This window comes from Chaetomium strumarium (genome assembly GCF_033439665.1).
Source record: "Chaetomium strumarium strain CBS 333.67 chromosome Unknown B0T15scaffold_2, whole genome shotgun sequence".
Taxonomy (NCBI): Eukaryota; Fungi; Ascomycota; class Sordariomycetes; order Sordariales; family Chaetomiaceae; genus Chaetomium; species Chaetomium strumarium.
The window spans coordinates 2333165-2360825 of record NW_026944430.1 but is presented as its reverse complement, the minus strand read 5'-3'; the positions used below and the strand labels follow the sequence as shown (position 1 = coordinate 2360825).

Below are 27661 nucleotides of genomic sequence, written 5' to 3'. Positions count from 1 at the left end.
GCATCACAGGCAGGGAGGGTAAAGCGAGTGACCTACATACCAGATCAGTGCTGCGTCCAATCCTCTCACAACACCAGGTAGGCAACCGGCCCACGGGCAGCTATGATCAGTTGCATTACAGGTTGGCGCATTTAGGAAGTCCTTGGTGCTCCTGCAAGACATTGACTCGAGGGGTGAGGTGAGGTATGCGAGAGACGAAGCGCTTACTCCGAGTTAGGTACCCTCCATTTCGGGCGCCACCTCCGAACTTGCGTACTACGGATTGGGAATTACTCCTTGGAGACGTGTCTCGTTGCCGACACCTGCGTTTTCAGTCAACCCGCCCTTGAGCAAATGGGGTAATCCTCCGGCCTCTGCAACCTCCTAATTCGCATGTGTGTATCATGAGACCTACACTCGACATGCAATCCCGGTACGCTGCATCTGAAAAGGATGAAGGTCACGGACCGCAGACCCAATTAGTCGCCATCCAATATGCTAGGTCTGTCAGATTTGCGCTTCTCCGTAGAACTGGGAGGTAGGACTGAGTTCGTACGTAGACGTAGGTATCCTTAGTCTTCATATATCCTGTTACCGCATCCTTAATCCTGACTTCTCTGTGGAGTTCTCCATGCAACATCGACATCAGCAATCTCGACACATCCTCAATCGCGTCTTGATAAATAATGCACCGCCTCACTGCCTTGACACTGACCTTATCCACCCTCGCCGCCATCGCGGTGGCCCTGCCAACTCCACCCTCCTCTTCCTCACCCACACCAGCCCTGATAAGCTTCACGGGGACCGGCCAGTTGCGCACTCGGTGGAACGATGGCGATTACGCTGACCTCGGCTGCCTGACCGAGACCGGGCTGTGGACGGCCGATAACACGCTTTGTGGCACCTTCACGGCGACTACACTCGATAGCAGCACTCTCCGCACCTTCACGCTGACCAGCGCTGCTGGACCGTGCAAGATCTTGGGTGCGAGGTTTACTTGCCAGGAGGGAAACGAGGCGTATGCCTTCGGCGTAAGACCTGGTTTTGCTATAATCCCCGGATATCATGTAGAAGTAGGTGGCTGACTGTGCGCAGATCTGGCCGTTCCCGAACTCGATTCCGGGCGTGGATTGTCTGCGATGGGGCCAGTATGGGCTCATGGCTAGCTCCGCGAAGAACCCGCCTGGGCTGGAAGATGCACCGGAGGAGATCCACGGTGCTACGTACAGCGAGGTGGGAAAGTATGTGTGGTTGACCTGGAGGTCGCTGGAGCTTTGAAGACTACGCTATCGTCCAGAGGTGAACGGAAACCCTTGAACTCGAGGAAGTCAACCAGCTACGGCCGTACACTAGCAAACCACAAATCACTGGAACCAGCCAGACCACAAATCTAAATCGGGAAATCTGTGCCCACATTTGGCGGGATCACGTGCAAGCTGCTGCGAATTGCAAACGTGCACAAACCACCAATTCTTAGGCTATAAATTCGCGCTCACGTTGCCCAAAGTTCCTCACCTTCTTTTTTTTCTTCTTCATACTTACCTTGGTTGACTGCAGGGGGATCAAGAATTCCTTGCAGTATGACGGAAGGCCTGCATTGCACATCGTGGTGCCGGCCGTCATGAATTGTCCTTCGGGGCCGTTCCGGCCGCAATTTTTGATGTCAAACCCACCCTGAACCTTTTTTTTTTCGCTGTGAACGCCGCATCCGTGGCGTCATGGGGAAGAAGCATGCTTCAATGCAACTGTCTGGGTATCGCAGTTCACCTGCTACCAACAAACGGATACGACTCTGGCCACGCAATTGTCGATCGTCGCAGTCGGAATTGACGGAAGCCACACCACTTCGGCGCCCAGTTGCGCCGCTCGCTCTTTGAATCCGTCCGACTCATTCCTGCCCGACTTGATGGCCGCCAGTTTTGACTGATTCTACCGCAGCAACTACTGGTTTCATCGCATCGATCAGCCGTGGTCATCAATGTAAGCGCAGTCATCTACACCGTCTCAGCGACAAGCGGGCCAACATCCGTAGAAATTGACAATTCGACTGCTCTCAGTGCGGTGAGCGAGTCGATCTTGTAATTCCTCCGACATGGCTCGGCCCGATGGTATCACGGTAGTGGCTTATATTCGTCGCCGGGCCTCGGACTTCAATTGCCACCTATCTCCGGGTGCGACAGGATGCTCCGTGGTCACTGGTCAACCACTCAGGCCGGGACGGTGGTATGTGTGTAACCATATACAAAAGACCTCATCCCACGCCGCCAAGAACCCGGAAACGGCCCAGAGACTCGCGACAAGCATTTGTGATTTCTCACCACTACATAAACACACACAACCACCCGACACTTAAGTAACGAGACCCATGATGGCTTCCGGAACCCCCAAGGCCGACTGCTGCCTCAAGGCCTCCCTCTGGGAGGGCACGCCCGCCGGTGCAGAAACGACCTTGCCGGGCGTGCCCAACCCAACATATGTCTCCCAACCCCCGTCCCCCTCCCGCGTGGCCATTCTGATGATCCACGACATGCTCGGCTGGACCTTCCTCAACAACCGCCTGCTGGCCGACGCCTACGCGCGCGAGGCCAACGCGACCGTCTACCTGCCCGACTTCTTCGGCGGCGAGGTCGTCCCGCTGGAGCCCGCGCTCGCCGGCCGGTTCGAGGAGCTCGACCTGCCCGGCCTCACGACGCGCAACGCGCGGTCGGTGCGCGAGCCCGAGATCCTCGCCTACGCCCGGGCCCTGCGCGCGTCGGGCCAGTACGACAAGATCGGGGCGATCGGGTTCTGCTACGGCGGCTGGGCCGTGTTCCGGCTGGGCGCAGAGGAGTTTGTCGACCCGGCGACGGGCAAGCCCCTCGTGGATGCCATCTCGGCGGGCCACCCCAGCATGCTGACGGAGAAGGACGTCGAGGAGCTGTCGGTGCTGGTGCCGGCGCAGCTGGTCGCGCCCCAGTTCGACTTCGTCTACTCGCCGGAGATGAAGCAGTTCACGTTCACCGCGCTGCAGAAGAAGAATGTGCCGTTTGAGTATCAGCACCTTCCTGGGGTCGAGCACGGGTGCTTGGTCAGGGGCGATGCGAACAAGAAGGGCGAGAGGGCCGCCATGGTCCGGGGGAAGAATGCGGCGGTCGCTTGGTTCAAGCAGTGGCTTCACGAATGAGCGATGCTTACCTTAGGTAGGATGTGGCTCGGTCTCTGTTCGGGAGGCGGCGGTGCCTGATTCTCGGGAAGCTGCCGGTACCATTTTCTGTGTCAGGGTTCAACTCTCCTTGAGACAAGGGACGACATACACATAAGAAATAATTGAACGTCTCTCATCGACATGAGCATAACTCTCCATATGGACTATCGATTGCACCCATTCAACGGAACCTTGAACAATAAGAGCTGTGTCAGGGCTCCATTTGACTCAAGTTTCAGGCGGGAGTGAGTGACCACTACGCCTTCGGGGCCCAAGTGTACCTTAGGCAAGGTAGATAGATTGGGCTCATTGACATCGGCGGGAACTGGATCGTAGTATACTATTGAATACTACACTCATATTGACGCCTACTAATGTAGGTACTGTATGCGTCCCTTGCCCGAGAACTGATCGCGGGCAGCTCGGCATTTTGATCGTAGGGAACAATGGTTTCCGGGTACACCTATTATTAGTGAGTAATCACTGATTCACTGGGAAACCGGAAAGCATCTGTCAGACTTCGACATGCATCTGCTATTATTGTTTGGAGATTCGTAAGATGAATGCAGCCGAATATGTGAATAACTCAATAGTGAGATCGATCCAATTCCCCAAACGCGTCTAAACGTAATAGCTCAGATTCGCGATGGCGCAAAAAAGTCTAGAACAACTTTTGTTCTACATACCGCGGCAGCTCCGGAACATAAGCGGTTCCCCTTGCAGCGCCCTCGTACGCCTCATACACATCGCCCATCCGGCCGTTACGGAGCATGCCGCAGTCAGGGAATCCATTGGGGTGTCTGAACATCTGGTGGCTACTAGAACTGCCCCATGTATAAGCTCCCCAGTCCGCCTTGTACTCCGAACTCCCGGTCCCCAGGTCCCTCCAGGCGGTGAAGACCAGGATGCGGTCCGAAGACCCCTTCGGCGCAGGGATAGCGTTGGTAGGGGAGTTGACGAAGATCTGATCGGAGCCGTCAACACGCCCTGAAGAGTAGCCGGGGCCTTTGCAGCTCCGGCATGGCACGCTATGGGTGAGCATGCATCGCAAGCCCGCGAGATAGCCAAGGCCAGAGAAAAACCTGCCGCAGAGTTCTTTCAGGGCGGCGACGTCTTGGGCTGTAGGACTGTCGTGGCTTTTCGGAGGCAAGGTCCCGGCCAAAAAGAGCTGGTGCCGGAGGAGGACATGGCCATCGACCACTCGAGCCTTGTAGTCGATAACGTACGAGTAGGGCCCGAGCATTCCGCCCATGCTGCGGCAGACGTTTCCAAGCAGCGACAGGGCGTCGAGGCCGCGGCGGTGCCACGACGAGACGGCGCGAACAAGCGGCTGCGTGATGGGGACTGTGTGGCAACAGCCCGCGCCGCAATCGTCGTCTTCGGCAGGGAACGGCAGGTCGAAGCGCTGGGCCCTCTCGCCGCAGCGTCGGCCATCCGGCCCGGGGTCGCTCCAGAAGGGCGAGTGCAGCTTCCGGCAATAGTCGCAGGCCGTGAGGAGCAAGGCGTCGCGCTCGAGGAGGTCGAGCAGCGGCATGCGAGGGGACCGAGGCCAATGCTCGTCAGGCTCGTCAGTTGTAACGTTGCTGGTGCCGGGGCCGACCTCGCCCGTCTTGTGCTTCATCGTACGGCTAGTTAGAGCCAGTACGATGCGCGACTCCCCCGGTAGCTCCTCCGAAATGAGAAGCAGGAGCTCCACGGGGAGAAGTTCTAGTCGGGACCATTGGGTGACTCGGGTCTGCCCGGCTGGGTTGTACCGGGGCGTCATGGAGGTGGGAGGTTGGGATTGCATCGATGGAATCGGCAAAGAAGTTGAACAGACGTGGAAGAGTGGGTGGATTGTGGTGAATTTGGAGGTTGACGGTTTACCCCCGAGGATACCCTCCGATGAGTCTGAGTAAAGTGTAACGTAAAAGATTCAGGTCGATGTGTTTCTTCCAAGATGAAAGAAAGTACGGAATGTCCGGACTCCGGATGAGTAAGGGACGGTCTCAAGTCAAGGGAAAGAGGGGAACTTTTTCGCACAGACCTAGGCTTATTGGAAGACACTGATGCATTACGTCAAAGACTTCAGTTAGACCGCGAACCAACGTTCCCTCTCCGGGCTAGTGATTAGGCAGATACCGGTCTCTGCGCATACGATGCCTGAACGTTATCCTGATGACTCGTCGCAAGCATAAGTAGATAGGTACCTTTGTCCAATACATACATCTGCCGGTCATCTCTCGAGAGAGAGTTATTAGGGGAAAATGCCATTTCACTGCAGAAGCCATCTTAAACAGGTGTCCTTTATTCAGCCACCTGTATATACAGTATAATCGCCGTCCGATATCGAAATCAGGGCCATTGCCAGGGAGCGGGAGATATGGAGCCTTGAAGTCCATGGTAGATAAGTAGCATCTTGCCCAAGTTGCCCTGGGAGAGGAGATAGGGCAACCACAGCTCGGCCGAGGCCACACCATTACCAAACTGAGTGTAAGCGGGTCTCTCGGCGAGGTAACGCAACGCTCGACAACTAGAACATGAAGGAACTTTTCCTTTCTAGTAGCTTCATCCCCACGCCTGCTTTGCCACGAATTCCTCACATTCAGCTCTCGGCAGAGGATACTGCGCAGCAACCTCCTTGATGGATGCTTGCATCAAAGCTATGTCTTCAGCAGCACTCCGCCCAAGCCGGGGAAGGACATCTTGCTGGACAGACGCGATAGAAACGTATTCGCCGTGCTAGTATCGCATTATTACGTCGCTAAAGACTAAATCTACCGAAACCGACGGAAATTCATCTCTTATTAGCTTCTTAACCCGAGCTAGATAATTAAGTTCGTGCCAAGGTCAATGTCTAAAACGGATATTGTAGATGTACGAGGCAAGTGAGAACTGCTCGCTAACCGGACCAGCAAGCGGCGGTTTGAAATTCTCATCTATCTTATAGAGAGGCTCGTACGTTACTATAAGTTCCGCGCCTGGCTTAACGGTTGCGTCGAAGTCGCTAAGCTGGATGTTGTCCTTTATATTAAGAAGGGTATTGGCCGGCCGGAGATCGCCGTGAACGAGGCCGAGGCGTTCAAGCCAAGCGATAGCACTGGTTAACTATAGAACCTATCGTTCCTAGATACGGGCCGGAATAGGAGCCGTCCGAGACTAGGATAGCCTTTCTTAAAACGTGGATTCTATTCGGTATAGGAAGATGCCTTCCGGGACGTAGAGGATATATTGGACGATATTTAGGTATGGGTGCTTTATTAAGACGCGATACTCCGCCTTCTTGGCCTTAATCTTTTTGCCGCTTTCTTCTATTTCCTTAATCTACTCAGGTAAGGCATTGCCGAACTTGGTAGGATATTTTAAGACAATGTTTTAATTGATACGGAAAATATGGCCGGCGACCCCCCTAGATATAAAATTGTCGGCCAAGAGCAAGTGAAATAGTATTTGGAGGGAGGGAGCCATTGTGGGGTGATATAACGATGCTAGCGCGGACAGCTGACAGCTAGGCGACCCGCTCCGGTAGTTACTTAATGAGCCTTCTATTGCAAGGTGAATTATGTCAGCACTCAAAATGGTGAATGCGCCGTGGCATTGTCATATTCTGTTGAGAGAACAAGCTGGTCGCAGCTGATTCGCATTCGAGGCACGGCAGGCAGCCCCACCTCAGCCCACTTCGACCTGACCTCCACAATGCATGGTTTGCCCCGTCTTCCACTAGCTAACTAGACATCGAATATCATCACTTCGTTGCTCTCAGTTCGCCAGCATATACTACGCGACAGATTCTCTTAATCAAAGCCTGCCAACTCCATCTACCATTATTATACGGTATGACATCTTTCGATAGTCCTCAACTTTCCTCGCAGTCTAGGCATTCGCCTTTCTTAGATCCTATACCCAGGTTATAGTTGTCTATAGGGTTATCATACTCGGATCCTCTTCCCTCTGCTTCCTTACACTTCACCATATACAACACCTACTCAACATTATGGCTATAGGCGTATTTGACCCTCGGATGCATCTTTGACATATGGCGTTTCTAGTACTATGGAATTGCCGCTCATTTAGTAGGACTCGAGTCCAAATTGTTTAATAGACGAAGACGTACCTTGGACAAAGACTTGCCTCTACTTGGGGTTTCCTTTGGCGGCGGACTCGGTCAAGACTCAAACTTGGACGACTTGCAATGGGAATTTGTTCAACTTATATAAACGAAATAAATATTGTCGTAGACTGACAAGAGAAAAGACCTAACGTATCTTATAAGCGAGCCGGCCATATAAGCGAGCCGGCCACTTTACCCGCGACGCGTCACTTCCGCGCTTAAAACCAGATTTTCTTTACAACCTAACATGTCTTCTTCTTCGTACGAGGCTAGGATAAACCTAGCCCTCGAAGCGATACAAAAAGACCAAAAACTAAGCATAAGGGCTGCAGCGAAGTACTACGACGTTCGACGAACAACCTTGCAAGACCGACTAGCGGGCCGGCCTGCACGACGCGACACTACGCCCAACTTGCGCCGGCTCACCGATTCCGAAGAGAGGGCTCTTGTTCAGTATATAATTGAGCTATCTGAGCGAGCTTTTCCGCCGAGACTGCGTGGTGTGGAAGATATGGCCAACCAACTGCTACGCGTACGCGACGCGCCCCCTGTCGGCAAGCTCTGGGCGTATAACTTTGTCAAACGCCAGCCAGAGCTCCGGACGCGTTATACGTATAGATACGACTACCAGAGGGCCAAGTGCGAGGATCCGAAGGTTATTGGCGAATGGTTTGCCCTTGTGCAGAATGTTAAGGCTAAGTACGGCATTGTAGATGATGATATCTACAACTTCGATGAGACTGGGTTTATAATGGGCATTATCTTCCCGGGTATGGTGGTTACAACCTCGGATGGCCGTGGCAAGGCGAAGCTAGCCCAGCCTGGCAACCGCGAATGGGCGACGGTGATCCAAGGCGTCAATGCCCTTGGCTGGGCTATCCCTCCGTTTATCATCTTAGCGGCACAGTACCACCTCGCCAACTGGTATCAAGAGTGCAACCTCCCAGCCGACTGGCGTATCGCAACCACCGAGAATGGCTGGACTACTAATGCGGTAGGCCTTGATTGGATCAAGCACTTCGACTACTATATAGTGCCTCGGACAAAGGGTAAATACCGGTTGTTGATCCTCGATGGCCACGAAAGCCACCACTCGACCGAGTTCGAGCTCTATTGCCAGCAGAACAACATTATTACGCTCTACATGCCTCCACATTCCTCCTACCTCCTCCAGCCACTTGATGTTGGCTGCTTTAGGCCGTTGAAGCAGGCGTACGGTCGCCAGATCGAGGACTTGGTACATGCGTATATCAACCATATAAGCAAGCTCGAGTTCCTTTGTGCCTTTCGCACAGCCTTCTTTGCCTCTATCACCAAGAGGAATATACAGGGCAGTTTTGCAGGGGCTGGCCTTATGCCATACGATCCAGAGAGGGTGCTTTCGAAGCTAGATATCAAGCTTCGTACACCAACACCCCTAACCTCACGGCCGGGCACTGCACAATCTTAGGTCTTCCAGACACCATACAACCCTCGAGAAGCCGAGTCATAGTCAACGCTTATCAAGACTTGCATTGCCAACCATCAAAATAGCTCCCCGACTTCAATGTTGGCTGCTATGGACTAGCTTACCAAGGGTACAATGGCTATAATGCACCAGGTGGCCCTCCTTCAGGCAGAGGTGTCTTCGCTCCGCAAGGCTAACGAGGCGCTAAGCAAGCGCCGGAGAGCCAAAAAAACACGTATGCGGCTTGGAGGATCACTTACTGTGCAGGAGGCACAGGAGGTGGTAAGCCAGGGGGCTGTAGGTGGGGAGGAAATACAAGAAATACAGCTGGATAGTAGTGGTGCTAGGGGGGGTCGTACGAAGGTTCGGTGCTATAGTGTATGCGGCAAGCCTGGCCATAATGCCCGCACTTGCCAGGAGGGTGCAGAAGGGTCTGATTCATCTGTTTCTGATGTAATTATTGTTAGTTCCTAGTGTTGTTGTTTTGTGATTGAGGATATTGTTGGTAGTGTAGTAGAGAGTGGCCGGCTCGCTTATATGGCCGGCTCGCTTATAAGATACGTTAGAGCTATATATAAGACTAGAGAGGGAATAAGCATAGTTATATAGGGTTAATTGTGACGAAACCACAGGCAGTCCTGCCTCTGAAAGGGTTCGCCGGTCGAAGGTATCTGCTGGTCGGACTGTAGGTCTCGGTGAAGCCAAAAGGTTCACAACAATGCTTGTCGCAATGTCTACACAATAGGTAAGGACTATTGCTTGAATTGCTTACTGGAGAACTCCTAGAGTCCTCCAGAACGAGTGACTATATATACTAGCTATCTTCTTGGGTGCTCAGTGCTTCGATTTGGATAAGCACCTGGGTGCTCATCGTGATATGCCCCTGATCACTCTGATCACTTTCGTCCTGCAGAGTGCTCAGCGACATTGGCACCTTAGCACCTTTGCCTGTTTCTGACTGGTCCGCCTGATTGTCCAAATGATTGGCTCGGGACGTCCCCGTGTCCCCACATACGGCCGTCTGCCCTGCAGCCTGCCGTTGGTTAATTCGTGACATTAATAGTATACTTACCTCCGGAAGCATGATATAGAAGTGCAGAAGCAAAGTCAGGACCTCTAAGAGCAGGCAGGTAGTCACACTGCCTTGGCCAAAAGAAGTACCTGGCACCTATGATGTACAAGTACATATACATACGGCTGTGCATTGTCATTACTTCACCTGCATATGCAAATGACCCCCTGCAACTACCTAGGTATAGTACCTATACGGTACGATACCATTCACGCAAGGACAGCCTTTCCTTACTAGTAGCTGGATAAGAGGCTAGATAGCTGTTCAGTGCCGGCACACATAGGCAGGCCGCCCAGCCGTCAGGCCCCAGATCGGCCAAATTCAGAAGAGGACATGCATGTTTTCACGGTGAGTGTCATGCTGTACCTTTCTGCACCCACCCTGGAGCCACCGTAGTGTAGCAGCCGGTTCAACCGGTGAACGCCGCGCAAGACCACCACAGCCAATCGAGAAGAACGCAGAGTCGCCCACCCAATCCCCAGACAACAGCATGGCCTCGATAACATCTTCACGATCCCATCCCACCAGGCAAACAAGAGAAAAGGGAGCTTAGCTCAGTTGGTGGAGTATACGTCTCATGATAGAAATTATCGAGAGGTATCGTAAGGTCGTGAGTTCGATCCTCACAGTTCCCACTACTTTTGCTGCACGGCGCGTGGGACTTATGCTGTCTTCCTCTCTCTTCTTCCCCACAGCTGACCTCCATGCCTCCCAAGTAGGACCTTCAAATTTCACAGCACCACAGGCACTCCCTCGCTTACCAGTGCGAAGGTTAAAACCTGACAGGGTTGCAAGACACCCGACGAGATGTGGCGTCTAGGGCAAGTTAGTTTAGAGAGCTGCCGAGAATATGGAATTAGCCATACCTATAAAGTCGCGACGATGTAAAAGATCTAACAACCTATAGAGACAGAGTCTACAGAGAACCGAGAGCTCCCTTTTTGCAGACGAGAGTTCCCAGTGGGTGGGAGCAGGTGATGACAAGACGACTGCTTTATTGACGAAGTCTGGTCCCTGGTGCCAAGATACTTATTGGATCCTGTACCTAGGGAAATACTACTCTCCATCTGGCGTCACGATGCAAGAGCCTGGCCAAAGTCTGGTTCCGACACGAGTGTGGCATGGAAATTGGTTTCTATGACTTGGATAAAACGAATGTCGTAGAAATTCCATCCTCCCATTCCCATACATACTACCGTACCTAGTCATGCAGCTTTTGCACTAAGCTGTAAATGGGAGTAAAGTGCCTTACGCTAGTCCGTTCAGTCGGTGGCGAGGTGGGGATTCGGTGGCGTGGAAGTTGACGTGAAGCACGTTGAGGCACCTCGAGAGTACACGGCGATGCTTGCACGCCTGGTGCAACCCAGGCGTGGATTCACCTATTTAACTGGGTCCTGGAATCTCCGGCACTGGGCCTCCACGTGGCTTCCTGTTCTTCTTTCGCAACAGTTTTATCACCACCTGCAGTTTGGTCTGCGCCTACGGCCCAGTCAGGGCGGCCAATCAATCGGAGCCCTGTTCAGTCATCTTATTGTTTCGTCGCGATTCTCGGATGTGGGTGTGGTCTGGTTCTCCGTGGTCTGTTCGGTTCAGCTGCCAAGAGACGTCCACGGTCCTAGCAACTTGGCAACCCCAGACGGCAGAAAACTCGCACCGTTGCGGACCAGGAAAGTATACACTAGAGAAGGTGGATTGTCAAACAGCAGCGAGCAGCAATCGAAACAGTGGGTTGATGCGTCGATGCTTTCGATACGCCTGCCATTCCCCGGATTATACACCTGGGACCAACCGCCGGAGTTGGCCTAACTACAGTCCGTAGTAGTTACCTGGACCCTCACCCTTAGAGCTTGGAGCCGAGAACGCCAACCACCAAGCGACTTATTATAGTAACTTAATAAGAGGCTCGGTGGGAACGCCTAGGTGTAGCTGCCAGCAAGCCATTTCCGACTGTAACTGTTCTATAACTCGCAGTCCTTCGCTTGTTCCACCACCTGCATTCGAGACTGTCAAAGGCCCCAGAACACGCTAATGCAGGCTTCGATGCACCGACGTTTACCTACCCCAGCTACCCCGGAGACTGATCCGTGCATGCAGTGTAACCCCGCCCGGCCACATGGCAGCCCTGTTTGCAGGGGACATCATCTCAACTTTCACTGAAATGGCGTGCGTTATCTTATGGAGGACAAGCTTCTGCTAGGAAGATGCCGCTGTTTGCTGGCTCTTTTATTCGGGACCGGCTTGAGCATGGCGTGGACGAGCGACATCATCCGACATGTTTCTGTTCGGGATGGATGCTCCGAGAAGTCAGATGAGTAGCGCGTTCTTATTAGCGCCCCAGTATCTGGGAACAAGGTTCTTGCTAGCTCGCCTCGCACAGTTAGCCTCTCCTCTCAGACACTGACACGAGTCGTTGAACTGTCTGATGTCCAGACATCAACGGTCCGAGACGGGACCTCTACACTCTTGCCCCATGATTGTTCCCAATGTACGCGTTGCAGTCGGCGTCGTCGATAAGACATGTAACACCGGGATTCTTTCGCTGCTTCGGACCCGTTTCTCCGTTCAAGAACGTCTGCTAGCTCACCCTGCGTCTCCCGCCCTGCCCGCGCCCTGGGGCAACGAGTGGCGCGGTTGGTGATGTCAGTTCATTCTCGGCATATGCTCTCGTCAACACCCCGCTTGCTGGCGTCGCCGCGACCTTAACAGGACATCATGCCTGAGGGTCCGCTCTTCTTTGAGTTGAGCTGGTCAATCCTCAGCACCATCGGAGCGGGAAACGTCTTCTTCGGCATCCTCGTTGTCAGCGTTACGAACCTGTCCCCCATCGCTGCTGTCCCTATTGTCACGTCGGCCGCCGGCGCCATCGCCAACGGCCTTTGCTTCTATGCGTTTTATCAGCCATCGCAGCCAGCCACAAACCGGGCCGTCGCCTCCGGGTTTGCGGACATGTTGTGGCTGGTAAAGACTCCAGGAATATCTATAGCGTGTGGACCGCGTTGGCTAATTGTCGTCTTTGGCAGATCCAAGAAGCCGGGTTGTCGTTCTATGGCTACGTCATCTTGAGCCGTATTCTGCGCAATAAGAGCTGGTACATCTTCGCGAGTGTGTTCTGGATCTTCGTCGTGGCCATTGCTGCTGTCCGCATTACCATCGTCATCACCCGCGTGAGGCAGATCACTGGCGACGAGACGCTCCAAGCCACAGTCAACCACCTGCACATGGCCTACTTCCCCATGATTGCCGTGCTCGAATGCGTCAACGCCTACTACCTGCTGACCATCTTCGCCAAGGCGCAGATGGGCGCGCTCAAGCAGACCACCAAGTTCGGCCTGTTCCCATACCTGATGCGCAGCACCGAGGTGCGCATGGCGCTTCTCGCCGTCGTCGGCATCATGCGCGCCGTCACACATGCGTTTCAGACCAGGGCTCAGAGGGCCACGAACCTGGCCAGTCAAGTTGACCGCTTCGCCTACACGATGGAGTGTCTCTTTCCCATCGTCATGTAGTGAGTATCTCGCGTGCCCCATCCGTCCCTCCCCCACAACGCAGCCTTCGAACCCCGCCAACTGACACTAAGCATAGCATCGACATGCTCTCCTCGAAGGTTGTCTACGTCAACCAAAAGCAATACCCGATCTCCCCGCACCACGCGCGGTCCTCCGGCAAGATACGGTCGGTGGCGGGAGGCGGCCGCAGCGGCGGGAAGGACGACGAAGGAAAAACGGCGTTTCCCACCAGCGGTCGCACGGAACACGTCGTGGAGGTGCATGGTGGCATCTGTGCCACAGGAGCGGCTTTCAGGAATCGGAGGAGAGCGAGTTCGGAGGAGCGCTTATTCGAGGGTCGTGCCGAGTCGAGTGGCACGGCGCACTCGGACGTCGAGCTGGACGTGATGGATCCGTCGGGACAGGGCATCAGCAAGACCGTCGAGTTTGAGGTCGAGGTGAGTAAGTCGCGGGGCATGGAGCCCCGTCGACCGCCTTCCGCATATGAGGGATGGAGGGCCAAAGAGGCCTGAATAATGTGATCGTTGGCATTGTGGAAAGAAAATGGGGAGCGTTTGTTTTGGACATCGATGGCGTGTCGAGAGTCTCGACTAGAGTTGCAACTATACAGATGACGTTTCCATGTTCAAAATCACGGACGTATGTCGTGGAAGGCGATGGCATGTCAAGGACTTGGGATTACCGATCTGCGAAGGCAACAAAGACGAAAACGCGGACCCGACGTGACTCACGTACCTAATCGAGGGCGCCATTGAAGGACGGCCACGACCGCTGCTCGAAACTCTAAACCGGAGGTATTGGAAAGGTTATCCGGGAATTTGAATACCTTGATATATAACTAAACAAAAATGTAGTACCACCAATCACCAAGACAGTACCGGTAACAGAACACCGCAGCCGCAATTCCCTTTCTGTTGAGAGCAATCCAGTCCCTCCATGGCGAAGATGTGAGCCACCACCGGGTCGTTCTTGCAGGGCAAGAACAGCTTCAATACTGGGGATCTTGAAGAAGGACGTAGCAAAATGCCTCGAAGGGCTGACAGTGGCGAGCGGAGGGTGAGAACAGCGGTATGCTTGCTGTAGCGGATATGTATCCCTAGCCCGCATAGCGGGATGCCTTCAACCTTTGTCCATTCTTCTGTTGCTCTTCTCTTCCTTTATTTTCCTCCCACTTCCTCTTCTTCTTTTCCTTATTTCTGTCTTTTCTTTTTGTTTCTTTTGTTTCTTCTTCTTCTCTGGAACTGTTCTGAAGCGCCTTGTAGGATATAGTACTGTGCTTAGTGCCGTCTCTAATGTCAGCAGGATCCCGCTCGGGCCAAGTTGTCAACTAAGGATGTGAAATATGAGCCGACGGCCGATCACGACGGTGACAGGACCAGCGCTATCTTCATCAGGGCAGCATCATCGGTGCTAGCAAGGGCGGGTAGATCCTACATATCCTTGGCTAACCATACTCAGTTGTTAAGATCTAACCCCGTTGCTTGAATAATCATCCGAGAAAGGTTTTAGCATCGGGGACGGTGCTTTCCATCCCCTGGGCGCTTCACTGTTCTTGGTCGTTCTGTACACCCTTGTGTGCCCGCCATCTAGCATTTTGCAACGAGAGCTGTCCCATATCGATGTGGCTGCTTATCGTTTTTGACTAAACGTTCCGTCAGCGAGAGGAATGAAAGGACTACATAACACGTTTCCAACATCGCCACTTAGGGTTGGTAGTTATATGCCATCCTTTGCCCCGTGCTCGGAGTGGGCCTTGCCCAACGTAGCGGCACGAAGAGCCACAGAGAACAGAATAAATGTTCAGATTTATGTAGAAGTGAATTATCAAGTGGTATAAGTAAGAGAGGTATCACAACAAAAGACGCAGTCCGCCATATTGAATCACACCGCTGATTTTACATAAATTCTGACCCTCAATGATCAATCACACCGTCTCAAGCTTCCTTCCCCGCTGGGATATTACCGCCCTTGATGCTGTGGGCGGGGGTACCGGACATGCCGGTGAGGTCGCCGTCGACATGACGGGTGATCTCGACGTAGTCGTAGGCGAACTCGCCCAGCTCACCGTCGTCGAGACCCATCTCCTCCTCGGCGGCGGGGACACGAAGTGACAGGCCGGGGATCAGGTTCATGATGAACAGGATGACGCAAGTCAGCACAAAGGAATACGAGAAGCCGGCGACGCTGTCGGCGATCTGGTAGCCAAGCTGGACGTAGTTGTGGTTGACCCAACCGCCGGGGATCTCGCTGAACCCATCAAGGTGGGCGATGTAGTCACTGGGGTATTCGTTAGCTCTGCGTCAGGCCTGACAGAAGACAAGCAGGACAACTTACGCAGCAAAGAAGGCGGTCAGGATGTTGCCGGCAATACCGCCAACGGCGTGCTCGGCGAAGATATCAAGTGCGTCGTCGATACCAAGCACGAACTTGAGCTTCGTCGCAAGGTTGCAGACAATGCCGCCGACGACGCCAAAGACCACGGCTGACCAGGGCGGGACGTAACCAGAACCAGGCGTGATGGCGACCAGGCCAGCAATGGCACCACTGCAGAAGCCCACGGTGCTCCACTTCTTCTCGAGCCGGTAGTCAAGCAGACACCAGGTGAAACCACCGACGCAAGCCGAGATGTGCGTCACGATGCAAGCCATGACGGCACGCATGTTCGCAGCCAGTGCACTACCGCCGTTGAAGCCAAACCATCCGACCCAGAGAAAGACGGTGCCCAGCACGACGTGGGTGACGTTGTGAGGCCGGTGCGGCAGGCCGTTGAGCTTGGTGTAGCCGGTGCGCTTGCCGAGCATGAGCGAGTAGGCGAGCGCGGCCGCACCCGAGCTGATGTGCACGGGCGTGCCGCCGGCAAAGTCGAGCCCTCCCATCTTGAAGGACCAGCCGTTGGCGTTCCAGGTCCAGTACGCGATCGGGTCGTAGACGATGGTTGCCCAAACGAAGATGAAGACGACGCAGGGGAGCATCCTACCACGGTCGGCCGCCGCGCCGATGGCGAGAGCTGGGCTGGGCAAGGTCAGCACCCTCGCGCGGGAAATCAAGTCTGGGGAGGGAAGGGGTGTACGCACGTAATGGCCGCGAACATGCCCTGGTACAGGCAGAACAGGAGGTCAGGGACCTTGGTGCTGCCGACGCTGGGCTGGCCCAACACCTTCATCAGACCAAAGTTGCTGAGGTCTCCGATGTAGGCGCTTCCCGTGTGGGAGAAGGTGAGCGAGTAGCCCCAGAAGAACCACTGGAAGCCGACCACGGCTATGGATATCAAAGACAGCCAGATCAGAGCCAGTGCTGACTTCCGCCGCGCCAGTCCGCTGTAGAAGAAGCCGACGCCCGGAACCATGAGGAGCACGAGAGCCGCCGAGGTCATGATCCATGCGAAATCGCCGGACTGTGAAGGGAGCCATCGGTTAGTGGCGCGAATGGGAAACCCCCATCTCAACGGGTGGGACAGCTCCGTACCGAGTAGTAGACATTGAGGTCGTCGGTTAGCGAGTTGCCGCCGTCGTCGGCGACGCCCGTGACGCCGCCATACTCGGTCAGGGGTCCGGCGGACATGGCGGAGACTGTAAAGCCGAACCTTCAGGAGATGTCCAAGTCAACGGGGAGTGTTGAGGGAGACTGCTTCTGTTTTCAATGCCGCTTCTGTCGCCAGCACAGAACCTCGCGACACGTGTAACCAAAAGGCCCAGAGACGCAACCGGCCGAATTCAGTGGGGGATCAGCAGGGTCATATACCGTGCCACAGGGAAAGGAGCTCAAGCAGGCTGCTCTTGGGCCTGAGCCGAACCGTTCTCGTCCTCCATCCTGCAGACTGATAAGGCCCTCAGACAATAACCGCCTTTGCTTCCTCTTCGGGTGTGTTTCTTTCTTGGGCCCGGGCGTTGCATACATACGGCGGGCGGCCCCACTGATAAGGGGACCTTGGCTTTCACCACTTTCGGAATTCGGTGGGGGGTCGATACAAAATTGAACGCATCGGAGCATGCCGATATGAATCGGGTTGCTCACAACAGACTGTGGGAGTTGATGTCCATGGAGAGCGTTATAAACGCTTCTAGATCGCATGGGAGTATCGCCCTCGAATTTGTCCGAGAGCGCATTTGTGGGATCACGAAGAGTCTGGTGCGAGTAACTTTGAATGATTGCTTCGGGACGGGAACCGAGCCTGAATGGACCTTGAAAATTCCAGGGATTCCAGGGAGACCGAAGTGGGTCCATGCCTCCAACCGCATGCTGATAAGCAGCTCCGGGGAAATGCCAACGGCAAGACCTGGCGATGCAATGTCTGAGGATCCCTGAAAAAGTATGTGTCTGTTTCAGCGCGATCAGATGCCCATCCGATGTGGTTGCAGTCTCATATACTCCTGTGGTACCGCTGCAGGAACCAGAACCGCATTTGATTCTAATGTCACGAGCTGCCAGTTTCACTGCATCATCCAACGGCCGTCAGTTCAGGGCCAGCTCAGGCTTTCCACCGATGGCATTCTTGATTTCATCGGGACAACTGAAGATAAGCGCTCTACAGCTGGAGTAGCTACTCTCCACGTAGTAGAAGTGCGAGACCGAGTTCAACTAACGTTTGAGCAGATACAATTAACACTGCCATTACGAAAGATGGAGTTCTGATCTTAGGTTATCGAGAGGAAACAAAGGCCATCTGATCCTCGGTAAGCTGGGCCCCGGATTGGGCTGTGCTTATCAGCCAAGGCGCACAGCAGGAGGTGATGGCACAGGCGCCGAGCCAGCGTTATCTCTTGGCAAATATTGGTCTTGGCACTCCCCACAGCCGTGGCTCCACAAGGCTGGCGCAAATCCAGATGTGCCTGGGTCCAATGCCAGCCTCCAACGCCTGTTTACATCCAAGTCACATCCATGTGTACCGTGCACCGTATTAGTATACCGCAACGAACACTTCGTGAGCTGTCGTTCTTCTCGCGTTGTGATCACCGCAGCTGGTTCAACAAGTTCGAGAGCGAACACAGTTGAGTTCCGCCACCCCCACACGCTTTCCGTCTTGGCAAATGCTTCTTTTGCCATGGATCCACATCCGCTATGATGATCAACAGCTCCACCAATTGGCACCCCAAGTTCAGCATGACCGTTCGAGAAAGCGTCTGGCTATCTCACTTACATACAAGGCTAGGTACTAACTTCTTAACTGTCGAAAATATAGTCCACGGTTTTCTATGTATTTCTCTTCACTCCGAAGGTAGACTACCTATTTTGAGCATCCAGGCTGGGTGCCCGCTACATGCCATGGCTCCAGTTCTAGGTTGATTCGAAGGAGAGGGATTCCTCTCGTCGTACCAGCTGTATTGGAAATGAGGAGCATGACTTACTGCAGGCCGCGAAGACATATTGTGCCTACAGCGAGAACCTGGATCAAAAACTAGGCCAGGAATTGCGTCCAATACGTTCCTTCACTGAAGACTACCTGTAAGTGCCCACTACTACCCATACCGCAACCTAGCCAGATGGGTAGGCTTAGACCGACGATGACGGTCCGCGCGTCTCCAGATATACATTGTTACACACCTCACCAAACACTTCCATGGCGTGGCCGAGGCCGTCCTGCACCTCCCTGAGCCGCACCGCCAGGTCCCTCCCTAGCGGCAACATCCTCTCGGATTCACGACCAGCTCCAACGCCTTCCCCAACAATAACTTCATAGATAGCCCTTGTGGCCTTCTCATGATCCCCATCCGGATTGAACGTCCCACCAGTGATAAGCCCAGCGACCGTCTCGACCGGAGTTCCCTTGTAATCATCAGGAAACGGAACCCTCCCGCAGCTCGCAGCGTTCGGCATGTTGGTGTTGAAGGCCCCGAGCTGGACGGTCAGAGTCCGCACCCCGAATGGCGCGACTTCCTTCCCGAGCACCTTCATCAAGCCTTTTTGTATATACTAGTCAGCCGCCTGCAGAACAGAAAAATTTAAAGACACCTACGTAACCTCATAGAAGAAGAAGAAGAAGAAGAAGAAGAAGAAGAAGAAGAAGAGCCTCTCACCATCCATGGCCGCCTTGGCCGCGGCGTACCCGCCCATACTCTCCCTCCCTTCCAAGCCGGCACCGCTACTCATGTTGACTATCACCCCGGACCGCCTCTGCCGCATGTATGGCAGCACCGCGCGGATCAGCCGGGTCGGGCCGAAGTAGAGCGTCTCCATCATGCCCCTCAGCTCCTCCTCCGTGAAGGTCTCGACGGGCGCGTGGATGGAGTAGCCCGCGTTGTTGACCAGCACGTCGATGTGCGTGCCCATGCCCCCCGCCTTCTTTTCTAGGCTGTCGACGAGCGAGCCCGAGGCCGGGTCGTCAACGTCGAGCGCAAGCCATCTGCCGCCTCGCGACTCGACCTCTGCCACGAGATCCGGGGTGCGGCCCGGGTTGCGGGAGGTGGCGATCAGGTGGTGGCCGTGGGCGAGCACGATGCGGGAGAGGGACAGGCCGAAACCGGATGAGCAGCCTGTTATGAGGAATGTGAGCGGTCGGGTAGGGGTAGGAGCTGTGGGCTTGGGTTCGGACATTGTCACTGCTGTTTTTTTTTTTTTTTTTTTTTTTTTTTTTTTTTTTTTTTTTTCGACTAAGGCGTGGAGTTGAGGGAGATATGTGGGAAGTGACATAGGGGATGTCCAAGACAATTGGGGGATGGATGGAGGAATTGAGGGTAACAACGTCTATATAGTATGTGCTGGCAAATAATACATGGTGGCCTTCCTCATCTAGAGCCTTGACAACGACGAGGAGACAGCGGTGTTAGGCGGGACTAAGGACATGTTAAGTCCGGCAGTGTCCACCCCTCGTAATTGAGGCTCGGACTTCCATGTGTCTAAAAGAGGGTTCCGTCTTGGCTGGACCGTCAGTGAATACTGGATAGAGTGAACTGTTGGCTAGGCCTGGCGCGCCGGGGTACGGTACTAGTACTCCGCACCAATCAAGACGAAACCACAGCGTATCGGAGGAGTCCCAGCACGGCACCCAGCACGATGGCCAGCGGGGCCTGGATCCCAAAGTACCTCCCACCAACATAGCTGGTAGCGGTGATGGCCACCCACCACGGATCGCCGCCCAAGCTGCTGCCGGCCTGGAACCCGTCATCGATGTATCCCACCCCAAAGATACGATACACGGCCGTGTACATCAGACCGACAGCGCCCGCGTTCACGCCCCGCAGCACGCTCTTCACCCACCTCCTCCCTCTGAGGGCGCTCCAGATGCCCATGGTCCCGTGCACGAGCACCAGCCCGGGCGCAAAGATACCCACCCACGCGACCGCCGCGCCAGCAAGGGAGCTCTGCCCCTCCCCGAGCGCCGTCAGACTGCCCAGGAAGACGGCAAAGTTGAAGTTGGGGCCCGGAAACGCCTGGATCAGCGCGAGGCCGATGAGGAAGTCGCGCGGCGCGACCCAGCCCTCGGCGACGACGTATTCGCGCAGGAGCGGGATGACGACGGGCCCGCCGCCGAAGATGATGGTCCCCGCGAGGTACATGTTGGTGAACAGCCGGTAGAGCAGCGGCGACGGGCCGAGGGTGCTGCGCAGGGTGATGGTGACGACGAAGGTCGCGAGGAAGGACGCGATGATGGCGGCGCCGGTTTTCCAGGTTATAGAGAGGCGGATGGAGAGCTGGTGAGATGGCGGCACAATGCGCGGCTCTGTCTCGGCTATGGAGGGGTTGCCATCCTGCTGCGCTGCGTCTTCGGTGATGGGGAGTTCGGAGATGGGAGGGGTGGTTGGGTCGGGAGGATTGCGCGCAAAGCTATGCGGGTTCTCTACTGCGTCTGTGCTGGTCTGGACCTGAGCTGAGCGGCGGAAGGGCCATAGTCCTCGGAGCCTGCTTACAGCAGCAGCTAGCTTTGCGAGCGGCCGGTGAAGGCAGCGAAAATCGAAGGTGAGTGTCGCAAGACCGGAAGCTGCCATGAGCACGGGGAAATACCACAGTGCATTGTACAACATGCCGGCAGTCCCGGTAAGGAAGACGATGATCCGCGTCAGTTTGTCGGTGATGGCCTTTTGGGACAACTCGACAGCCGCCAATGCAATGACACCGACCGTGGCCGCGTTGAGACCCGACAGGAGGGCATAGACCGGTCCCGGCAGTTTCTCGTTGATGTTCGAGACACCAATGGACAGCCCGTACATGCCTAGAGCGCCGGGAAGGCTCCATATCAGAAAGCTTAGCAGTGCGGCCGTGAAGCCGTCGCGCAGGAGGTTGATGCAGTACAGCATCTTGGTGCTGGCCGGACCGGACAGTGATTGCGAGATGCTGAACAGCTCCTGGAAGATCTGCTCATCGATCCATTCCAATTTCTTGACGAATTTCTCGTTGAACTGGGATGGGCAGAGGGCCAGGCACGGTCAAATGGCAGCTTAGGCGGCACCAGAGGAGAGAGAGAACTCACGATCCGGAAGTGCACTGGCGGCCCGCCGAACGCAGTGACACCCAAGTGCCTAGCAACCTGGTAAGCTACGGAATCTGTGTTGGGACGGCGGCCACCGCCCGAGGAGGACCTTGGTTCCCAAGACGGCCGTAGAAGGTGTCACAACCGAGATGAACTCGTACCAATTGGCTCGGATCACCTTCCATGCCCGGCGGCCTTGTGCCCGGATGCGGCGGGATAGCATGTTGGGTTTGTCACTCGCTCCCCCCGGTATGGCGCTGTCTCTAAATGATTGTTGAAGTCATAAACGTCCTCGCCGGTGCCGACAAACAACATTCGGGACCAGAAGGCGAGAAAGGCATTGGAACTGCATGGGAGACGGTGAACCGATGATGCCATAGCAGTCTAACCCGTTCTGGCTACGACCAAGAACATCGAGACCGGGCATGGACGCGTATAAAATTGACCCGTGATCCAATGCGCTGGCACTTCTATGGTATGGTGAAACGATGAGTCCACGCGACTAGGCTGCCAGTGAGACTACTAGCCCCTGATACACGTCAACTGATGATATGCTCGAATATCAGGTCGTTGAGAATGAGAAGGAAACAGTCTCGAATAGAGCGGGGAGAGCGGGTAGTGCGCATTTTACTCCTCAATGAACGACCGTCCTCCATAATAACCAGATTCTTCGAGGAGTAGGTAATTAAGACGAGAATGGTACCGGATGCGTCGGCAACGACGGCAAGGTGCCAAGGTCGTGATGCATCACAGCTGCCAGCAGAGATTGCAGATTGTTGGCGGCTCAATAGCAGCGGTAATCGGTATACAGGTATAAAACCAAGGGTCGTGTCTTGACAAGATGAGCTCGGTCCTGGAGGAGTAGTCGACGCTGTCCAATTGAATTAGAAAAGCCTCCGATTAGCCAACTCATCGGGACGGGCTGTATTGTTGCGCCATGAGTTGCAAGGAGGCTTGGTTTCGACGTACGTACCGAGTACAGTACATGGACTGCACAATACATACCGTATTTACCCAGTGGGTTCTTGGAAATTTCAATTCAAGAGCACAAAGGCGGTGAAGTATTCCGTAAGGTACTCTCTGATACATATAGGTACAATACTTATTACACCCGCTTACCCCGCAAGATCTGGCAGTTCTGAAACTTACCGCGGGGGGTTACGGACCCACTCTCGTCATCCCTCTTCTGAAGACGAACCGAACCCCAAATCCTCCGCGGCCAGCACGCAACTCGGCTCGCGGTGACGGGTCCCAGTTCAGAGAATGGCACCGTTCGGGAAGCGGAGGGTTCTAGTATTGGTCTGCGCCAGTGTCTTTCTGTTCTTTCTATACTCGTTTCGCAGGTTCGATGCCGACGCTCTAGGTACCCGAGTAACCCGACCACTTGCCGGCTCACAGCGCGGCGGCAGTGCCCCGGCTGCCGGACCCAGAGATGGTACCGCACTGGGCCGGCAGACGCGGTGGAGCCGGCTGCAGACCAGGCATCCCGTCAAGAACATGCGTCAGCTGCCGACCGGGCAGCCAAAGGACCTGCCTAGGATCCAGAAGACCTTTGACTCCGAGTCCGCATCAGAACGGGAGGTGCGTCTCCAGCGCCGGGATGCCGTGAAGAAGGCTTTTCAGCGCTGCTGGAATTCATACCGCAAGTACGCTTTTGGAAGCGACGAGCTCAAGCCCGTGACCGGCGGCAGACATGATCCTTTCGGTGGCTGGGGCGCGACTCTCGTCGACAGCCTCGATACGCTCTGGATCATGGGGATGAAGGACGAATTCTCCGAGGCCGTTGCTGCCGCGTCGAAGATAGACTTCGACAAGGTGGCCGCCAAGGAAGTCAACGTCTTCGAGACCACTATCCGTTACCTGGGCGGATTCCTGGCTGCGTACGACCTCAGCGGCGACAAGCGCCTTCTTGCCAAGGCCTGCGAGGTCGGCGAGATGCTCTACGTCGCGTTCGACACTCCCAATCGGATGCCCGTAACGCGATGGGATGCGCGGGCAGCCCTCTGGGGCAAGCCACAGCTCGCCCAGGAGCACACCATCCTGTCCGAAATCGGCACCTTCTCGCTCGAGTTCACCCGCTTGTCCATCCTGACTGGCGATCCCAAGTGGTACGACGCCTCGCAGCGAATCACCGAGCTGTTCCAGGAGCAACAGCAAGCCACCCAGCTCCCAGGGATGTGGCCGGTCATCGTCGACGCTCGGAAGATGGACTTCCGTAGCCACATCGACTACAGCCTCGGTGCTCTGGCCGACTCGTTGTACGAGTACCTGCCCAAGACACACGCCCTCGTTGGCGGATTGCTTCCCATGTACCGCGAGATGTACGAGGCCTCCATGGATACGGCGATCCGCTATAACCTTTTCCGGCCGATGCTGCCGGATGAGAAGGATGTGCTTATCTCCGGCCACATGATGTCCAAGTTCGATAGCGACAGGAGCGAGTATTACCGCCAGCTGCGACCCGAGGGTCAGCACCTCACATGCTTTGCCGGTGGTATGCTTGCCCTCGGCGGGCGGCTCATTCAGAACGAGACGCACGTAGAAAAGGGAGAAAAGCTGATGGACGGCTGCATCTGGACTTACCAGGGAATGCCACTGGGTATTATGCCGGAGAGGTTCTATATGCTGCGCTGCGAGTCGGCGGACCACTGCCCTTGGGATGCAGACGCGTGGAGAAAGGCAGTGTTGAAGAAGGCCGGGCTCGACGAGAAGATGGATGCGAAGCAGGCCGATGAGGCCATTACCGGCAAGCGGATACCCAAGGGCTTCGTTTCCATTGACGATGAGCGCTATGTCCTGCGCCCCGAGGCCATCGAGAGCGTATTCATACTGTACCGGATTACAGGACGCAAGGATCTGCCCGATGCGGCCTGGAAGATGTGGGAAGCCATTGACAAAACCACGAAGACGCGGCTGGCCAACTCTGCGGTTTGGGACATCACCGTCACGGAGGGGAAGCCGCCGATGAGTGACTCGATGGAGAGCTTCTGGCTAGGCGAGACGCTCAAGTACTTCTACTTGATGTTTAGCGAGCCTGAGCTCATCAGTCTGGACGAGTACGTCTTTAACACGGAGGCGCATCCGTTTAAGAGATTACTTCCGGAATGAGAAAAGGTGTGTTTAGGACTTTGGGTGTCCGGTCTGGATAACGAAGTCACGTTGATTTATTTGGCTCCGGCTGGCTGGGGCTACGGTGGCTGGACTTGGGCAAGTATACGACGATTCCTTGGCGCTTGTGTGTACACTGATTAAAAATAGACGAGAACCTATTCTAGAGCCAAGTTATTTATCTCCTAGTTGTTCTCCATAGGGATCTAATGAGTTGCGGCTATAGGATATGTTACAAGCACGGCATTTATGATCGAGGGTCAGAGAGGTAGGTTAAAACCATGGCAGTTCTCGAGCATGCGTTTACATCATTCCATACCACTGTGTAGTCGGGAGTGACCTAGGGGTGCGGACTAGAACAAGGTCCTCGCTAGGGGAGCTCGTGGTCATCAAGCTCTTTCTTTCGACAACATCCCAAAGCCCCCCGTTTCAAGCATTATCCAATGGGCACAACACAAGGCGAGACGCATCCGATACGACTGCGAGTGCCCGGTGTGTAAGGTAAGTACCTATGCCTCGGACGGAGACAGCAGTGCGATTGGGGGGACTGTGGGGCGGACGGTTCACGACATAGTGGTCGATGAGCACGCCATTGCCCGATTTGGTGTCGCAGTGTCCAGTGATCCTGTTGTACGTCGGTCACTAAACTACACCGAGTTGGTCAAAGGAATCGAGCGATCCCATTGTCTCCATTGCTGGTGATGCAACTTCCCCGCCACGCGCTATCACGCCATTTCCCAAGGCGATGAGCGTCGCTCCATATGAGTACGAGTACTAGTACGTACTAGTACTCCTCATATATTCTCACATACCTCGGCCGCCTTACTCTATTCCTCGCAGACATCTCCATGTTGCTCTTTATGATTACCCGCTTCCTTATCTCAGGTTCACGGGCCTCCCAACTTCATCATCCTTCCCTGGCCGGCCCAGCCTAACACCATGGCACCCGGACTGCTCGTCGATGAGCCGCAAGGACAGCTTCCCAACTCATCCAAACGCAACGAAGATGCCCCCCGCCACATCTTCCCGGACGGCATACGCACCTCGGGCCAACACCCGCCTCTTTACGAGCTCCTAAAGTCTTACTCCTCCTTCCCCAAGGAAATTACCGGTCCCACAGTCTGGCAAGCTTCCGACTTCGCCTCGCATCCCGAGCGCTGGATCCACCGCTTTACACCCCTCGAGATCTCCGAACTCAGCACCGCGGCAGACGCCTTCATCGCATTGGGGACGCCGCTGACGGGGATCTCCCAATCCAACTTCCGCCTGCCGCACCTCGGCCAGACGCTCTCCGCCCTGCGGGACGAGCTGCTCAACGGCAAGGGCTTCATCCTCTTCAAGGGCTTCTCCGCGGACCAGTGGTCCGTTCACAAGACCTCGGTCGCGTACATGGGCCTGGGCACCCACCTCGGCTACTTCGTCTCGCAGAACGGGCGCGGCCACGTGCTGGGCCACGTCAAGGACGTGGGCGACGACCCGACGCAGATCCACAGCGTGCGCATCTACCGCACGGCGGCGCGGCAGTTCTTCCACGCCGACGACGGCGACATCGTGGGCCTGCTGTGCCTGCACCGCGCGCGCGAGGGCGGCGAGAGCGACGTCGTCAGCGTGCACCGCGTGTGGAACGTGCTGCAGCGCGAGCACCCGGACGTGGCCGAGCTGCTGACCCGCCCCGTGTGGTACTTTGACCGCAAGGGCGAGGTGTCGCACGGCCAGGACGAGTGGATCCGCCAGCCGGTCGTGTACCTGGAGAACGGGGGCCGGGGGAGGCTGTATTGCAAGTGGGATCCCTACTACGTCCGGAGTCTGACGCGGTTTTCCGAAAAGGGCATCGTGCCGCCGCTGAGCCCGGAGCAGGTCAGGGCGATGGAGATCCTGGAGGAGACGTGCCAGCGAGAGGCGCTGCATATGGTGTTGGAGGTCGGGGATATTCAGTTCCTGAGCAACGCACATTTGCTGCATGCGAGGACGGCTTATAAAGGTGAGTTATAGAGCACACTTGTTTCCTCCTCCAGATAACTTAAAACCTGGCTTTGGTTCTGGGGCTCCGGGCGGCACACTGACTCGGAATTGGCAGACTTTGCTCCCCCTGCACCACGGCGTCATCTCCTCAGATTATGGCTGGCTACCCCTGAGGGCGAGGGTGGTTGGGCATTGCCCATGCCCGACAGCCACGAGAAGAAGCGAGGGGGTGTTCAGGTGAACGACACACCGCCCAGAGCACCATTAGATGCCGAGTAAGATGTTCGCTGAATAAATACCTAAGTACAACTGAACAAGTAACTGGATGTGAGTTTGCATGATCCATCGATGGCTCCTCTGTTCTCGTGTCCCTGAGCTCCGAGATACTCCCAGGCACGCAGGAGTTTAGATCCCATTAGATTGGATGGTGCCAAGCGTGCGTGCACCAAACTTAACCTCCTATCAGCGCAATACGTTCTAGACTCTTATGCTATCTGTTTCCGCATGAGACCGTCGATATTAGACGGCGGCATGGAAGCGATGTGTAACGAGCGCGCAACACTACGTGGCTGCCATATGCATGATGGCCAGATCCAATGAAGGATCAACAGTGGTCACTTCCGGGTATGCGGAGTGGTAACGGCAACACACGTGCTGCATTATCAGGACAGGCTGGCACCAGCATCCTATATCATACGTAGGACGGGCCATAGAGGGATCAACCCCTGAATCTATCACTGGAAGCTTGGCAGCTTCCATGAAACTCCCACACTACTTACTACCTGATGCAAGTGTCTGAACGAGCAAGGACCAATACGATTGCAGTAAGGAGATTCAGAAGCTAGTATTTCTCGGTCGAGCCACCTTGGGAGAGAGCATAGCAATGTCAATCAGAACCTCCAGACCGGG

The 27661-nt window shown here is 55.2% G+C and overlaps 9 protein-coding genes and 1 non-coding gene across 10 annotated transcripts; 6 read left to right on the top strand and 4 right to left on the bottom strand.

Moving 5' to 3' along the window:
* The first annotated feature begins 482 nt into the window (after nt 1-482).
* Nucleotides 483-1378, top strand: B0T15DRAFT_107736 (uncharacterized protein). The gene is made up of 2 exons (XM_062861448.1): nt 483-1010; nt 1075-1378. The coding sequence occupies exons 1-2, from the start codon at nt 666-668 to the stop codon at nt 1255-1257; spliced, it is 528 nt and encodes a 175-aa protein (XP_062724203.1). The 5' UTR covers nt 483-665; the 3' UTR covers nt 1258-1378.
* Nucleotides 1379-2159: 781 nt separating this feature from the next.
* On the top strand, nt 2160-3486 carry B0T15DRAFT_107707 (Alpha/Beta hydrolase protein). The gene has a single exon (XM_062861447.1). The coding sequence runs from the start codon at nt 2345-2347 to the stop codon at nt 3140-3142; it is 798 nt and encodes a 265-aa protein (XP_062724202.1). The 5' UTR covers nt 2160-2344; the 3' UTR covers nt 3143-3486.
* A 2224-nt stretch (nt 3487-5710) lies between these two features.
* B0T15DRAFT_483092 (uncharacterized protein) lies at nt 5711-6610 on the bottom strand (the record flags this gene model as incomplete). The annotated part of the gene is made up of 5 exons (XM_062866143.1): nt 5711-5851; nt 5903-5967; nt 6007-6242; nt 6324-6453; nt 6529-6610. The coding sequence occupies 5 exons, from the start codon at nt 6608-6610 to the stop codon at nt 5711-5713; spliced, it is 654 nt and encodes a 217-aa protein (XP_062724201.1).
* Nucleotides 6611-10315: 3705 nt separating this feature from the next.
* B0T15DRAFT_t65 lies at nt 10316-10407 on the top strand. The gene has a single exon. It is a non-coding gene; the product is annotated as a tRNA-Met (tRNA).
* A 2077-nt stretch (nt 10408-12484) lies between these two features.
* B0T15DRAFT_391809 (uncharacterized protein) lies at nt 12485-13278 on the top strand (the record flags this gene model as incomplete). Its single annotated transcript, XM_062864604.1, has 2 exons — nt 12485-12730; nt 12793-13278. 2 exons carry the CDS (start codon nt 12485-12487, stop codon nt 13276-13278), a joined length of 732 nt encoding a protein of 243 aa, XP_062724200.1.
* Nucleotides 13279-14798: 1520 nt separating this feature from the next.
* B0T15DRAFT_107608 (ammonium transporter AmtB-like domain-containing protein) lies at nt 14799-17214 on the bottom strand. Its single transcript, XM_062861445.1, has 4 exons — nt 16744-17214; nt 16353-16672; nt 15613-16290; nt 14799-15555 (listed from the first exon to the last, which is right to left on the bottom strand). Exons 1-4 carry the CDS (start codon nt 16837-16839, stop codon nt 15213-15215), a joined length of 1437 nt encoding a protein of 478 aa, XP_062724199.1. The 5' UTR covers nt 16840-17214; the 3' UTR covers nt 14799-15212.
* Nucleotides 17215-18544: 1330 nt separating this feature from the next.
* Nucleotides 18545-19842, bottom strand: B0T15DRAFT_107627 (uncharacterized protein). Its single transcript, XM_062861446.1, has 2 exons — nt 19293-19842; nt 18545-19175 (listed from the first exon to the last, which is right to left on the bottom strand). The coding sequence occupies exons 1-2, from the start codon at nt 19807-19809 to the stop codon at nt 18769-18771; spliced, it is 924 nt and encodes a 307-aa protein (XP_062724198.1). The 5' UTR covers nt 19810-19842; the 3' UTR covers nt 18545-18768.
* On the bottom strand, nt 19840-21513 carry B0T15DRAFT_524401 (chromate transporter-domain-containing protein). Its single transcript, XM_062868764.1, has one exon. The coding sequence runs from the start codon at nt 21507-21509 to the stop codon at nt 20217-20219; it is 1293 nt and encodes a 430-aa protein (XP_062724197.1). The 5' UTR covers nt 21510-21513; the 3' UTR covers nt 19840-20216.
* Nucleotides 21514-22872: 1359 nt separating this feature from the next.
* On the top strand, nt 22873-25097 carry B0T15DRAFT_524396 (glycoside hydrolase family 47 protein). Its single transcript, XM_062868763.1, has one exon. It carries the CDS (start codon nt 22946-22948, stop codon nt 24788-24790), a length of 1845 nt encoding a protein of 614 aa, XP_062724196.1. The 5' UTR covers nt 22873-22945; the 3' UTR covers nt 24791-25097.
* Nucleotides 25098-25446: 349 nt separating this feature from the next.
* Nucleotides 25447-27089, top strand: B0T15DRAFT_429206 (uncharacterized protein). Its single transcript, XM_062865702.1, has 2 exons — nt 25447-26771; nt 26868-27089. The coding sequence occupies exons 1-2, from the start codon at nt 25730-25732 to the stop codon at nt 27029-27031; spliced, it is 1206 nt and encodes a 401-aa protein (XP_062724195.1). The 5' UTR covers nt 25447-25729; the 3' UTR covers nt 27032-27089.
* The last annotated feature ends 572 nt before the right edge of the window (nt 27090-27661 follow it).